Source organism: Acartia tonsa, chromosome 9 (assembly GCF_053477335.1).
Source record: "Acartia tonsa isolate MP-2025a chromosome 9, ASM5347733v1, whole genome shotgun sequence".
Lineage (NCBI taxonomy): Eukaryota > Metazoa > Arthropoda > Copepoda > Calanoida > Acartiidae > Acartia > Acartia tonsa.
Genome location: NC_137268.1, coordinates 46580703 through 46593862, shown reverse-complemented (window position 1 = coordinate 46593862; position 13160 = coordinate 46580703). Strand labels below are relative to the sequence as shown.

At 34.0% G+C, this 13160-nt stretch overlaps 4 protein-coding genes across 5 annotated transcripts in view; 2 read left to right on the top strand and 2 right to left on the bottom strand.

The window, feature by feature from the left end:
• LOC145329076 (uncharacterized) overlaps positions 1 to 10935 on the bottom strand; it is a 16008-nt gene extending 5073 nt beyond the window's left edge. Inside the window, exons 1-9 of the mRNA XM_080173095.1 lie at positions 10802 to 10935; positions 10046 to 10126; positions 9687 to 9782; positions 3030 to 3122; positions 2751 to 2826; positions 2225 to 2364; positions 1615 to 1710; positions 1073 to 1174; positions 306 to 385 (exon numbers count right to left, since the gene is read on the bottom strand). Of these exons, the coding sequence (XP_080029221.1) occupies positions 306 to 385; positions 1073 to 1174; positions 1615 to 1710; positions 2225 to 2364; positions 2751 to 2826; positions 3030 to 3122; positions 9687 to 9782; positions 10046 to 10126; positions 10802 to 10882 (845 nt within the window). The 5' untranslated portion in view covers positions 10883 to 10935. The remainder of the gene's footprint in view (positions 1 to 305; positions 386 to 1072; positions 1175 to 1614; positions 1711 to 2224; positions 2365 to 2750; positions 2827 to 3029; positions 3123 to 9686; positions 9783 to 10045; positions 10127 to 10801) is intronic.
• The window catches only part of tex (THO complex 3 homolog tex), a 121908-nt gene that overhangs the window by 46476 nt on the left and 62272 nt on the right, over positions 1 to 13160 (top strand). The gene's annotated exons all lie outside the window — the stretch shown is intronic.
• Positions 1 to 13160, top strand: part of LOC145329069 (uncharacterized) — a 73766-nt gene that overhangs the window by 46485 nt on the left and 14121 nt on the right. The window lies entirely within an intron of this gene.
• LOC145329081 (small ribosomal subunit protein eS26-like) lies at positions 10926 to 13077 on the bottom strand. Its single transcript, XM_080173101.1, has 4 exons — positions 12556 to 13077; positions 12026 to 12082; positions 11485 to 11608; positions 10926 to 11232 (listed from the first exon to the last, which is right to left on the bottom strand). Exons 1-4 carry the CDS (start codon positions 12618 to 12620, stop codon positions 11098 to 11100), a joined length of 381 nt encoding a protein of 126 aa, XP_080029227.1. The 5' UTR covers positions 12621 to 13077; the 3' UTR covers positions 10926 to 11097.

Genomic DNA, 13160 nt, shown 5'->3' with positions numbered 1-13160 from the left:
ACTTGCAACGGGCAAAATAACGATACCCCCAATTATGTCCCCTCCTACTGGATGAACGAACTGACCAATAAATGAGTTCCATGTTTGCAATCTAAATTGACGACAATTTTTCCCCTGTCATAATATCCACGTATGATGAACAAGGATGATACGATTAATTTGTGTACATTGTACATATGGACTGACTGGTGTAAGAATTGATAGATTTTTTTTTGAAACTGATCATCATATTTTCTTTAATCTTGATTGCTTGCGTTCGTAAAAAATTAAGGAGTGAAAAATAAAATAATTAAATAATAGTTTACCTAAATGCTGAAAGGTGCGTAGCTACTCTATTATATGCCATCGAGTCTGTTTTTGATTCCAGCCTTGTGTTAGGTAACGACTAGAACAAAGAAAATAAGTTGATATAAATCCTTAATGATGATTAACAAAAATACCCCTAATGTAAATGAAAATTATTGGTTGTGTAAAGTAGGTTAAAACTTCTCCAAGTCTTAAATCCTATTCTAAAAGTAGTTAGGTTTCATTGTTTGTTTGTTTGTTTCACTAACTACTGTTCAAAGCTATAACGGTCTCCATTCTATGGGAGCTTAGGCTATTTTACAGGGGTGTATATTCTACATGGGATCCACTGCTCAGGGAGGGGGGGGGGAATAAAAAATAAGTGGTTGGAGGGAAAAAAAATGTAAAAATTAAGAAAACTGAAAACCTTTTTTCTATTTCTCTTCTTTCCTTGGTGAAAAAAACTAAAAAAAATGAGTGGTAGGAGGGATAAAATAAACAAAATATAGAGTTCTTTAGATATTTTTCCATTTTCCCCCCTACTTGGTAAGAAAAAACTAGGGGGGAAAAATTAAAAAAATTTGTATCAGGGAAAAAAAAAAAAATCTTGTGCAGAATATACACCCCTGCTATTTTATTATTTTATTTAAGTCATGGAATGGTTTTGGGCTATTATTTCAATCTTTTGATACAGAGCCTTCAGATGCCAGGGTTGCAGCCACTAGAAAAAAAGAATTAATTCTATGGATCAGAACAGGTTTTTATTTGGTGGTGGTAAAAACTTTACCTTAAAAATATTTTTCTTGCTAGAGTTGAGAGCTTCTTCCATTGAGATTAGGTCAGGTTCAGGTAACATATTCACTACATCATCTCTGATCTTAGGATTCATCTAAATATTTATTTACACTAGGTAAGGGAAATTCAAATTAAAAATTGTTAGGAACAATGTACTGTACTACATACATATGTATATTTATTATATGTACATCTTATTACATTTAGTGGTAAAGTTTTTTTTGTCTTTCCGTTTAACTAACACTAACCACTAGGTAAACAGATTACTTTTTAATTTTAGGGAATCTTTCTAAGGCCCTGTTACTTTTAATTTTGAATCTTGGAATGGTTCTAAGCTATTTAACTACTAACTTCTTTCAACCTTCTGAATACAGAGCCCTTTAATGCTAGAGACACAGTCACTAGTCTTTTTAAAAGTATTTTTTTTCTGTTTTTAAGCAAAAATTTCGTATATTCCAATAGTATTTTATTTTGATACTTTAGGAGGTTTGTTAAATTCAGATTTTCTACGCAATTTGTATTTGTATTTCTCACCTTAATAATATCAGTAATGAGATTAACAAGCTGAGAATGTGCTAGGCCACGAACAGCAATGGTTGGATCAACACCTCTTTCTTCCTCCAGTCTTAACTAAAATAAAAGATTCGTTAGGAATGAAAATATGTGTTTGTTGATTAAATTCTTGAATATTTAGGTGAATTAAGAAAAACTTCTGATGTCAAATGGTTTTCCGTGTCGTCCGCTTTTGTCCAACAAAAATTCAAAGATTCAACTTGAGTATGACTGGTTTTTCAGAGATCTAAAGGGATAAGACAATGGCCGATAAATTAATGCACGTCCCCAATGATACAAGAATTTCCCATTTTGTAGATCACAATTTGTGATTGAAACGTTTGGACACTAAACTTAATGAACCAACCAATAAAATTCAATAAAAGTCCCAAAAGTTAATAGAATGAGCCATTATAAAACTTAGGGGACTAGCGTAATAGCCATCCGTATGTCCCCTCCCACCCTGCGGGTTTTTGATGTAATCAAAGGGAAGTGGATATAAAGGGCAGAGATAAACGAATTGAATTAGAAATATTAGTAAAAATCCTGTTCCCTTGTTCCTGAAAAATGTTACAAATATTTAAAAAGTTACCTTTTTAGCAAGAGGACTGATGCCAGCAATTTCAGGTGGGATGACATACATCTGTGGGGAGGGGGGTGTATCAGTCAGGTTCAACCTCTTACGAGGAGAGATTCGAATATTTGGCAGGGACAGACGATTATTCTGGCACTAATTATCAATAACAATTTTATAACGCGAATTTTTATCTTATTTTTGGAAGCATACATATTACATAGTACATACTTTATTGTGTAATTTTAAAATAAATTTCATTGTTATTGTTAAATCATTAGGTATAAAACTTAGAACTTTGACTTCAGCTTAATGTCAAACGGCTGGCATAACAGTCAATGTCCACACACTAATAATCGGGAATTGGAAAAAGCGCGAAATTGTTTAGGATTTTTTTCCCTCGCATTTAGAACTTTCCTATGTATTTATAGTACTTCACTATTCAAGATTTTTAAGCTTTTTGTCTATTGCTTACAAACAAATCATGGATAAATTTTTTATTTGAAAATTGCTCAAATGCATTATATGAAATTGTTATATTCCTGTTGAACTTGGGCCAACTTGTTTCTTTGCATCTGTTGTCTCAACGGAGTAATATCGGGAGAGTAGGTCAGGGGAATCTAAAATATATCCGGATATAAATTTAAAAGAAAATTTGTATTGGAGTTTTAATTTAGGTTGGGATAAGTAAAGGGCTATAAAAGTCCCAGATGGTTAATGGTTGTTTTCAACTTACAATTAGATTTTAGAGATATTTTTTTTGTTTAAACGATGGCCATAAGCTTTTAAAAATAATTGAAAATGACCTATTTATTTTGATTACCTGTCTTTTCCCCCTGGCTTGGATGACAGCCTCATCGGGAGAAGGTGTATGTGTGGAGAGAAAGGATCCGGCACCAGATACATTGTTATCCCTGCACAGCAGTTTAACATTATGTTAGGTTTAGTAAGTAGTAGATTGATGCAAGTATTGTGCACTAGTCATATTATGTACGTCTTAAGAGATTCATCTATAATACAAAGTAGAATGATGTCTGTCTGTCTGTCCGTCCCTTAAGATCTCGGTAACCACTGAACCGATCGGATTATAATCTTCATGGAATATACCTACTGGTCCTGTGGTGATTTTAGGCTATTTTCTTGAGGGGGTGGGACACCCTCAACCCCCCAAAAAATGAAAAAAATCCCCGTTCAATTTTTTTTAAAAATTATTTAAAATTTGTGGGGGCGTCTTCAGAGGTAACTATTTTTTTTCTTTAATTACCTCTTGGGGCAAAGCCCCTAGAGGCTAGGGGCGAAGCCGCTAGTATAATTAGAAGGACAATATTTTTCATTTTCAATTCTTCACATATTTCAGCAGGTTTTGTCCGATCTTTTAAATGATTACCTAAGCTATTTACAGTGCAACTTAAGTAAGTTCTAGTTTTATGGGATGTTTAAGGGGGGGGGGGGGAAGTTTGTACACTTATAGGAAATGAAATTCAGTACCAATGTTTGGGAGGGTCGTATGGGCTTGTTTTTAAAGTTATCAACCTAATTCTTTTTGTAGGCTCTTTTAAATGACTTGATATACACGTATTTCTTTAAAAATTGAATTTCGGTACTTTCCTTCTAGGGGCTTGTGGAGCAAAAGACCCCCCAAAACACTAAAATTATGAGTTCTGACCTTATTTTTAAAGATATCGACCTGATTTTTTCTTTATAATACTTTTTTAACATACCCGAATCAACGAACCATTACAGATTTTATTTTGGGACTTTCCTTCTAGGGGCTTGTGGAGCAAGAGACCCCCAAAACACAAAAATATGAGTACTGGGCTTATTTTTGAAGATATCGACCTGATTTTTTATAATACTTTTATAACTTAACCGAATTAACGAACCATTACAGATTTCATTTTGGGACTTTCCTCTTAGGGGCTTTTGGAGCAAGAGACCCCCAAAACACAAAAATATGAGTACTGGGCTTATTTTTGAAGATATCAACCTGCTTTTTTTTATATAAAAATAATATTTAAACATAACCGAATCTACGAACCATTACAGATTTCATTTTGGGACTTTCCTACTAGAGGCTTGTGGAGCAAGAGACTCCAAAAATCATAAAAATATGAGTTGTGGGCTTCTTTTTTAAGATATCAACCTGATTTTTTATATAAAAATACTATTTTAACATAACCGAATCTACGAACCATTACAGATTTCATTTTGGGACTTTCCTTCTACGGGCTTGTGGAGCATAAGACCCCAAAAACACTAAAAATATGAGTTCTGAGCTTATTTTTTAAGATATCAAACTTGTTTTTAAAAAAGGGGGACGTAACTGAAGCTTTTTTGATGCAGGGGGGGGGGGTTTTCTCTGGAACCACTTGATGAACCGTGTAAATTTTTTGGACTTAAGCTTTTATGGGTATGAACATCTTATGGTTTCAAAGTCAACCCCCTACCCCCACCCCCTAGCCCCCCGGGGCTCAAAAACCCCCTAAAAATGAACCTAACCTTAATTTTCTCAGAAACCATTTGACCAATAGGGATGATTTCTTAAACTGAAGCTTTTATGGTTATAAACTAACTTCTAGTTTAAAAGTTACTCCCATGCCGACAACCCCTAGCCCTCCGGGGCTCAAAAAAACCCTATAAATGAACCTAACCTTAATTTTCTCATAAACCATTTGACCAAATAGAGATGATTTCTTAAACCTAAGCTTTTATGATTATAAACTAAATTTTGGTTTAAAAGTCACCCCCCTGCTGCCAACCCCTAGCCCTCCGGGACAAAAACCCTAAAAATGAACCTAACCTTAATTTTCTCAGAAACCATTCGACTAATAGAGATGATTTCTTAAGCTTAAACTTTTATGGTTATAAACTAAATTTTGGTTTAGAAGTCACCCCCCTGTCGCCTACCCCTAGCCCTCCGGGGATCAAAAAAAACCATAAAATGAACCTAACCTTTATTTTCTCAGAAACCATTTGACAAATAGAGATGATTTCTTAAACTTAAGCTTTTATGGTTATAAACTAACTTCTAGTTTAGAAGTCACCCCCCTGCTGCCAACCCCTAGCCCCCCGGGGCTCCAAAAAACCCTAAAAATGAACCTAACATTTATTTTCTCAGAAACCATTCGACCAATAGATATCATTTCTTAAACTTAAGCTTTTATGGTTATGAAGTAACTTCTAGTTTAGAAGTTACTCCCCTGCCGCCAACCCCTAGCCCTCAGGGATAAAAAAAACCAATAAAAATGAACCTAACCTTTATTTTCTCAGAAACCATTTGACAAATAGAGATGATTTCTTAAACTTAAGCTTTTATGGTTATAAAATAACTTCAGTTTTGTAGTTACCCGCTGCCGCCAACCACTAGGCCCCCCGGGCTCAAAAAACCCTAAAATTAACCTAACCTTAATTTTCTCAGAAACCATTTAATCAATAGAGATGATTTCTTAAACTTAAGCTTTTATGCTTTTAAACTAACTTTTAGTGTAGAAGTCACCCCCCCCCCCTGCGCCAACCCCTAGTCCTTCGGGGCTCAAAAAACCCTAAAAATTGACCTAACCTATTTTTTTCAGAAACTATTTAATCAAGAGAGATGATTTCTTAAACTTAAGCTTTAATGCTTATAAAATAACTTATAGTTTAGAAGTCACTCCCCTGCCGCAAACCCCTATCCCTCCAAGGCTCAAATAACCCTACAAATAAGCCTAACCTTTATTCTCTCAGAAACCATTTAATCAATAGAGAGGATTTCTTAAACTAATACTTTTATGATTATAAACTTACTTTTAGTTTAGAAGTCACCCCCCTGCCGCCAACCATTAGCCCTCCGGGGCTCAAAAATCCTAAAAATGAACCTAACTTTAATTTTCTCAGAAACTGTTTGATCAAGGGAGATGATTTCTTAAACTTAAGCTTTTATGCTTATAAACTAACTTATAGTGAAGAAGTCACCCCCCTGCCGCAAACCCCTAGCCCTCAGAGGCTTAAAAAACTTCTAAACTAAAAGTTAATTTATAAGCATAAAAGCTTAAGTTTAAGAAATCATATCTATTGATCAAATGGTTTCTGAGAAAATTAAGGTTAGGTTCATTTTTAGGGTTTTTGAGCCCTGGATGGCTAGGGATTGGCGGCAGGGTGACAACTAAACTAGAAGTTAATTTATTAGCAACATAGCTTAAGTTTAAGCAATCATCTCTATTAATCAAATGGTTTCTGAGAAAATTAAGGTTAGGTTCATTTTAGGGTTTTTTGAGCCCCATAGGGCTAGAAGTTGGAGGCAGGCTGGTGACTTCTAAACTATAAGTTAGTTTATAAGCATAAAAGTTTTAGTTTAAGAAATCATCTCTATTGTTCAAATGGTTTCTGAGAAAATAAAGGTTAGGTTCATTTTTTCGGGTTTTTTTTATCTCCAGAGGGCTAGGGGTTGGCGCCAGGGGGTGCCTTTTTAACCAAAAATTAGTTTATAACCATAAAAGCTTAAGTTTGAAAAATTATCTCTATTGATCAAATGGTTTCTGAGAAAATTAAGGTTAGGTTCATTTAGAGGTTTTTTTTGGGAGCCCCGGAGGGCTAGGGGTTGGCAGCAGTGGGGTGACTTCTAAACTAGAAGTTAGTTTATTAGCATTATAGCTTAAGTTTATGCAACTATCTCTATTGATCAAATGGTTTCTGAGAAAATTAAGGTTAGGTTCATTTTAGTGTTTTTTGGAGCCCCGGAGGGCTAGGGTTTGGAGGCAGGGGAGTGACTTCTAAACTATAAGTTAGTTTATAAGCATTAAAGCTTAAGTTTAAGAAATCATCTCTATTGATCAAATAGTTTCTGAGAAAATAAAGGTTAGGTTCATTTTATGTTTTTTTGAGCCCCGGAGGGCTAGGGGTTGGCGGCAGGGGGGTGACTTCTAGACCAAAAGCTAGTTTATAACCATAAAAGCTTAAGTTAAAGAAATCATCTCTATTGGTCAAATAGTTTCTGAGAAAATTAAGGTTAGGTTCATTTGGAGGGTTATTTGAGCCCAGGAGGGCTAGGGGTTGGCGGCAGGGGGGTGACTTCTAAACTAGAAGTTAGTTTTTAGGCATAAAAGCTTAGGTTTAAAAAATCATGTCTATTGGTCAAATGGTTCCTGAGAAAATTAAGGTTAGGTTCATTTTTAGGGTTTTTTGGAGCCCCGGAGGGCTAGGGGTTGGCAGCAGGGGGGTGACTTCTAAACTAGAAGTTAGTTTATAAGCATAAAAGCTTAAGTTTAAGAAATCATCCCTATTAGTTAAATGGTTTCTGAGAAAATTAAGGTTAGGTTCATTTTTAGAGGGTTTATAAGCCCCGTGGGGCTAGGGGGTGGGGGTTGACTTTGATACCATAAGATGTTCATACCCATAAAAGCTTAAGTCCAAAAAATTTACACGGTTCATCAAGTGGTTCCAGAGAAAACCCCCCCCCCTGCATCAAAAAAGCTTCAGTTACGTCCCCCTTATACTGTTTTAACATAACCAAATTAAGAAAACATTACAGATTTCATTTTGGGACTTTCCTTCTAGGGGCTAGTAGAGCAAAGATTCCAAAACCACTAAAAATATGAGTTCTGAGCTTATTTTTAAAGATATCAACCTGATCTTTTTAAAATAATACTTTTTTAACATAACCGAACTAAGAAACCATTAAGGATTTCATTTTGGGACTTTCCTTCTAGGGGCTTGTGGAGCAAAAGACCCCCAAAACACTAAAAATATGAGTTCTGAGCTTATTTTTAAAGATAACCTGAGAACTCAATTTATTTTGTTTTGGAGGTGTTTTACCCTACTTTCCCCTAAAAGGAAAGTGCAAAAATAAAATCATTTGTGGCTACCTAGTTCAAACATGTGAAAAAAGTTTTCATGAAAAAAATCAGCTCAATATCTCTAAAAATATTTATTGGGGGTCTTTTGCCCCACTAGCTTCTAGAAGGAAAGTCCCAAAATGAAATCTGTAATGGTTTCTTAGTTCGGTTATGTTAAAAAAAGTGTTCCTAAACAAATCAGGTTGATATATTTAAAAATAAGGTCAGAACTCATATTTTTAGTGTTTTTGGGGTCTTTTGCTCCACAAGCCTCTAGAAGGAAAGTCCCAAAATGAAATCTATAATGGTTCGTAGATTCGGTTATATTAAAATTGTATTTTTATATAAAAAATCAGGTTGATATCTTTAAAAATAAGCTCAGAACTCATATTTTTTTAGTGTTTTTGGGGTCTTTTGCTCCACAAGCCCGTAGAAGGAAAGTCCCAAAATGAAATCTGTAATGGTTCGTAGATTCGGTTATGTTAAAATAGTATTTTTTTATTTTATAAAAAAAATATGGTTGATATCTTATAAGAGAAGCCCACAACTCATATTTTTATGATTTTTGGGGGTCTCTTGCTCCACAAGCCCCTAGAAGGAAAGTCCCAAAATGAAATCTGTAATGGTTCGTAGATTCGGTTATGTTTAAATATTATTTTTATACAAAAAAGGCAGGTTGATATCTTCAAAAATAAGCCCAGTACTCATATTTTTGTGTTTTGGGGGTCTCTTGCTCCAAAAGCCCCTAGAAGGAAAGTCCCAAAATGAAATCTGTAATGGTTCGTTAATTCGGTTAAGTTAAGAAGGTAATATAAAAAAAATCAGGTTGATACCTTCAAAAATAAGCCCAGTACTTATATTTTTGTGTTTTTGGGGTCTCTTGCTCCACAAGCCCCTAGAAGGAAAGTCCCAAAATGAAATCTGTAATGGTTCGTTGATTCGGGTATGTTAAAAAAGTATTATAAAGAAAAAACAAGGTCGATATCTTTAAAAATAAGGTCAGAACTCATATTTTTAGTGTTTTGGGGGGTCTTTTGCTCCACAAGCCCCTAGAAGGAAATTACCGAAATTCAATTTTCAAAGAAATACGTGTATATCAAGTCATATAAGAGAGCCTACAAAAAGAATTAGGTTGATAACTTTAAAAACAAGCCCATACGACCCTCCCAAACATTGGTACTGAATTTCATTTCCTATAAGTGTACAAACTTCCCCCCCCCCCTTGTAAATAAAAGAGCAGGTAGCTTTTGTGCAAAATAAAATTAACTTCTGAATTTTTTTCAAATTATCACATCTCTCACTTTGTAAATTATAATGTTGTGAGTCAAATTAAATCATCAACATTGAGAACTTTCTTAAATAACTTACTCATTGAATTTTCTAAACTTTTCTTTGGTATTAAAAGTCAGAAGTGTTATATGTTATTCGTATTATAGACAGCTTTATAGTTTAAATGATGAAGTTTAAAAATTATAAAATTAAGACCAGCTGAAGGTCTGGGATAACATATTAATTTAATGATTTTTATTTAAGTATTTGTGGAAAATTGACCGTAATTTGATTATTTACATAAATTTTCAGTATTGCTGAGAACCGACACAGTTCTAATCTAGTGGTTATTAATCGGTTTCGAAGCCATACTGGAAAATAATTTACATAATGTTATTCCTAAGAACAGGGGTATCTCTTCCAGTATCTCTGAGAAGTTGTTGTGGTGTATTTACAGTTGTCGCGGTTAACAGCTGTCGTCCATTTGTCAACGGTTGCTAAACAAAATCATATAATAGAAGACGTTTTTTATCAAAGTCTTGTTTAAAAATCTTATTGAATTTTGATTTAACCGTATATAAGATAGTACTTAAATTTCATAAATTACAGGAAAAAATATTTTTAGAGGAGCTTTGATCCTTGAATATCCTGAGAAGTTTTCGGCGAAAGCGGTTGTTCGTTCCGCCGCCGTTTTTTAAAAACTATGCAAAGACTGATCAATTTCCAAAACTCCCCCCCAAAAAAAGAAATAATTCCTAACCTGGTTGTTAGTCTGATCTATAAGATTGTTTCCCATTTCACGGAGGTTAAATAAAGCAGAGGTTCGTCTACCAGTCATTTCCTACAAAAAATGGAAGTTTAATACATCTGTTTTCAATTGTTAATAGCTGTTATCCTTATAGAAAAGTAACATGACTAGCATTGCGGAGCCGTTTGATTTAGGTGCGGCTCCGGAATTGTCTCCGGCTCCGCCCTAAAATCAAGAAAAATACAACATATTATTTTGGCCAAGTCTATTTTTGACTTATGAAGGTTTTTAAAGTTTAATTTTTGATAAAAATGGACTTGAAAAACACAAAAGGAACATTTACACACGACACAGTTACCAAATTATGATTAGTAAAAAATCTCTTTTTTATCTAACCCGGAGCAGTTTTTGAACGAAAATAACGGCTCCAGCAAAATATGGCGGCTCCGGCTCAACAACTCTGAGGATATCAATAATTCTATGTAACGTAGGATCTCGCTAACCGGTGGACCGATAAAGTATCCTTTACAGAGAAGCTTCTCATAAGTCCTTGGAAGAATTATAACTATTTTTAAGTAGAGCACAACCAACTCCCAAGATAAAAAATTTCTGGAAAAAAAACCACCCACCCCTTAAAAAACTCGTGTCAAATGAAAGAAAAGCAAACGAATAAACGCCGATCGAAGCAGAGGTCTTAGGAAACTATAATTGCATCAATTTATACACCATTGTCTTATCTTTTAAGATCCCTGAATTTATTTTACAGACCTGCAAAGCTCTGGTTGTCTGTCTGGTTGTCGGAGATAGTGGGGTGAATAATCGTATCAAATTAGGGCTGGGCTCCTCCATTTTATAATATAAATAAATAACACAATATTTACAACAACCCTAATCTGAAATATTTCAAGAAAGGAATTAATCAACAAGCACATTATCAAAGTTTGGTTATTTTATTAACAATGATTTAAATTAAACATATATTAAACATGATGGAATTTCAAACTTTAAATGACGCATTATCAAGCCAGTTGGCGTATCCCAACATTATGGAGACGAGAGAGGAATTAGTTCCTAGGTGGACCGCCGGCTCCGGGCTGTCCAGGTCTGGCACCTGGCTGTCCAGGCTGAGGACGGTTGAAGGAGAACCTCTGGGGAGGGGTTCTGTCCTTTCTGTCAGCCTTAGACCTGTTTCTCACAACCTAAATAATAAGAAAAAGTTCAAATCTGATACAATGTTAGGAACTTCTGAAGTACAGCTCTTAAAAAGAATAAAGAAAAGGAAATGTAGGTAGATAATCTTGGAAATTCCATTCCTACATTTCTGCGGATAATAAAATAAGAACGTAATAATAATTAGGAAATTACGATACATGGTTGTTTTGTATTGTTCAGAACGTGTTCTGATCCAGCGGATATTAATGTTCTTCTAATGAAGTCGCATACTAACTCACCTTGGAATGGATAGCGCAGGAGATGCAGTAGTAGAGCTTGGCATACAGCTTGGGCAGGGTGTAGCTAGTGTAGACAGAGGCCTCGGATATGTCTCTGACGGCGGCAGCCTCAACAATATTCCTGCAGAGTTGTATAAACTTTATGTAGTGCTGTAATTGTATAAATTGATTTAGAGAATGTGTGTAATTTGAAGGGTGTTGGGTCAATTTACAGACATTCTTCATTGATTTTGAGTACCAGCAATTTTATTTTGGGTGCTTTTCCTTTAGTTTAAGAGAAAATAGAGTCTGATATCAAAAACGGCGGCGAGAAAATCTGATAAAAAACTGTTAAGATATGACAATAGAAAATGACATAAAAAAGAAGAGGTAAACTATAAAAAGCGTTTTATATTTTAAAGGCCACTATTTAAAAGATTATTTGGATCAAAAATGAGGAGAATAAATGAATAAATTTTGATTGGTATAACAAGTATTAATGGATTGTATTTGTTAAACCTAATCTAATAATTAAGCACTTTTATAAAGATGTACATTCCTGATGACGAACTTTCTGATGGCCTTGTCCTTGGGGCAAGCCTTGGAGCAGTTAGTGCACCTGAATAACAAATACATGTTGTTGTGTTGCAAACTTTTTTATTTGTAAAGATGAGGTTACAGCCTTAGGATCAAAGTAAAGGAATATGTTTTAGGGTAAAACTATTATATAATTCAATAAATATTGAATGTGGATCTAAAATATATTCATAAGTCAGATATAAACTTAAATTAACTATTACAACCTAGCTTGTGTTAGATTATGACAAATGTATTGTAATAATTAATAAATAAATATATACTGATCTTAATTACTCCTTTTTATTATACAATTTAATTTGGTTGTTAATAATGAGATCTCACTATCCAATAAACTGACAAGAATTTTCCACTAAAAGAAAGAGTTGCATAGCTTACGGAATAGTTTGGATCCATCATTTATCCCAATCTCTACCCACAAGAAGTAATTTTTAAGACGTTGAAGAAGTTAAACGTACTTCTAATTAAAAAAAAAAAATAATAAATGTAAAGGACCTGATGGGCTTGACATGGCCACGGCCGTGCTTGTTGCGTCCTCCGTTACGTCTCTTAAAGGGCATTGTTCCTCTGAAAGTACAATTAAATTATCAAATACAAAATTTAACCATAAAACGTGGTGCAATAATACCTCGTGTCGAATCAAAATTTAGAAAAACTAACGAAAAACATTATTAGATTACATAAATAACAAAGTAAGGCATATATTTAATATTATTATTAATAAAATGCTTTTTTTATATTGACAAAGAAGGTTTAAATGCGCATAATTATATTATAAGTTTATTTGTTTACATTTTATGGCGCGGGGTTATAGGCTTTTAGTAAATAAACAATTATTAAAAAATAATTTTTTAGTTTATCCTCTATTTTATGGTAAAAAACGAATATAATTAAATATTTTACATAGAAATGCGTCTTAAAAACCATTAAAAAACTTTTGTTATATGTTTGACAACTTTTTATAGTATAATGAAAGCTTTTTTCTACAATCACGAAGGTCATTTTTGTATTTTTTGATTGATTGATTGGGGTTGGAGTTCACGCAACCTTTTCATAAGGTTCAATACTTAAAAAAACTTTAATGCACCTTTGAAAGTACA

What these genes read in the sequence shown, in the direction of transcription:
- LOC145329081 (XM_080173101.1), bottom strand. Translation starts at nt 12,620, where the DNA reads ATGCCCTTTAAGAGACGTAACGGAGGACGCAACAAGCACGGCCGTGGC. An exon ending in GCCATCAGAAAGTTCGTCAT is followed by an intron (nt 11,609 to 12,025) that starts CAGGAATGTACA and finishes TATACAACTCTG; the next exon opens with CAGGAATATTGTTGAGGCTG. An exon ending in CCTGCGCTATCCATTCCAAG is followed by an intron (nt 11,233 to 11,484) that starts GTGAGTTAGTAT and finishes CTTATTATTTAG; the next exon opens with GTTGTGAGAAACAGGTCTAA.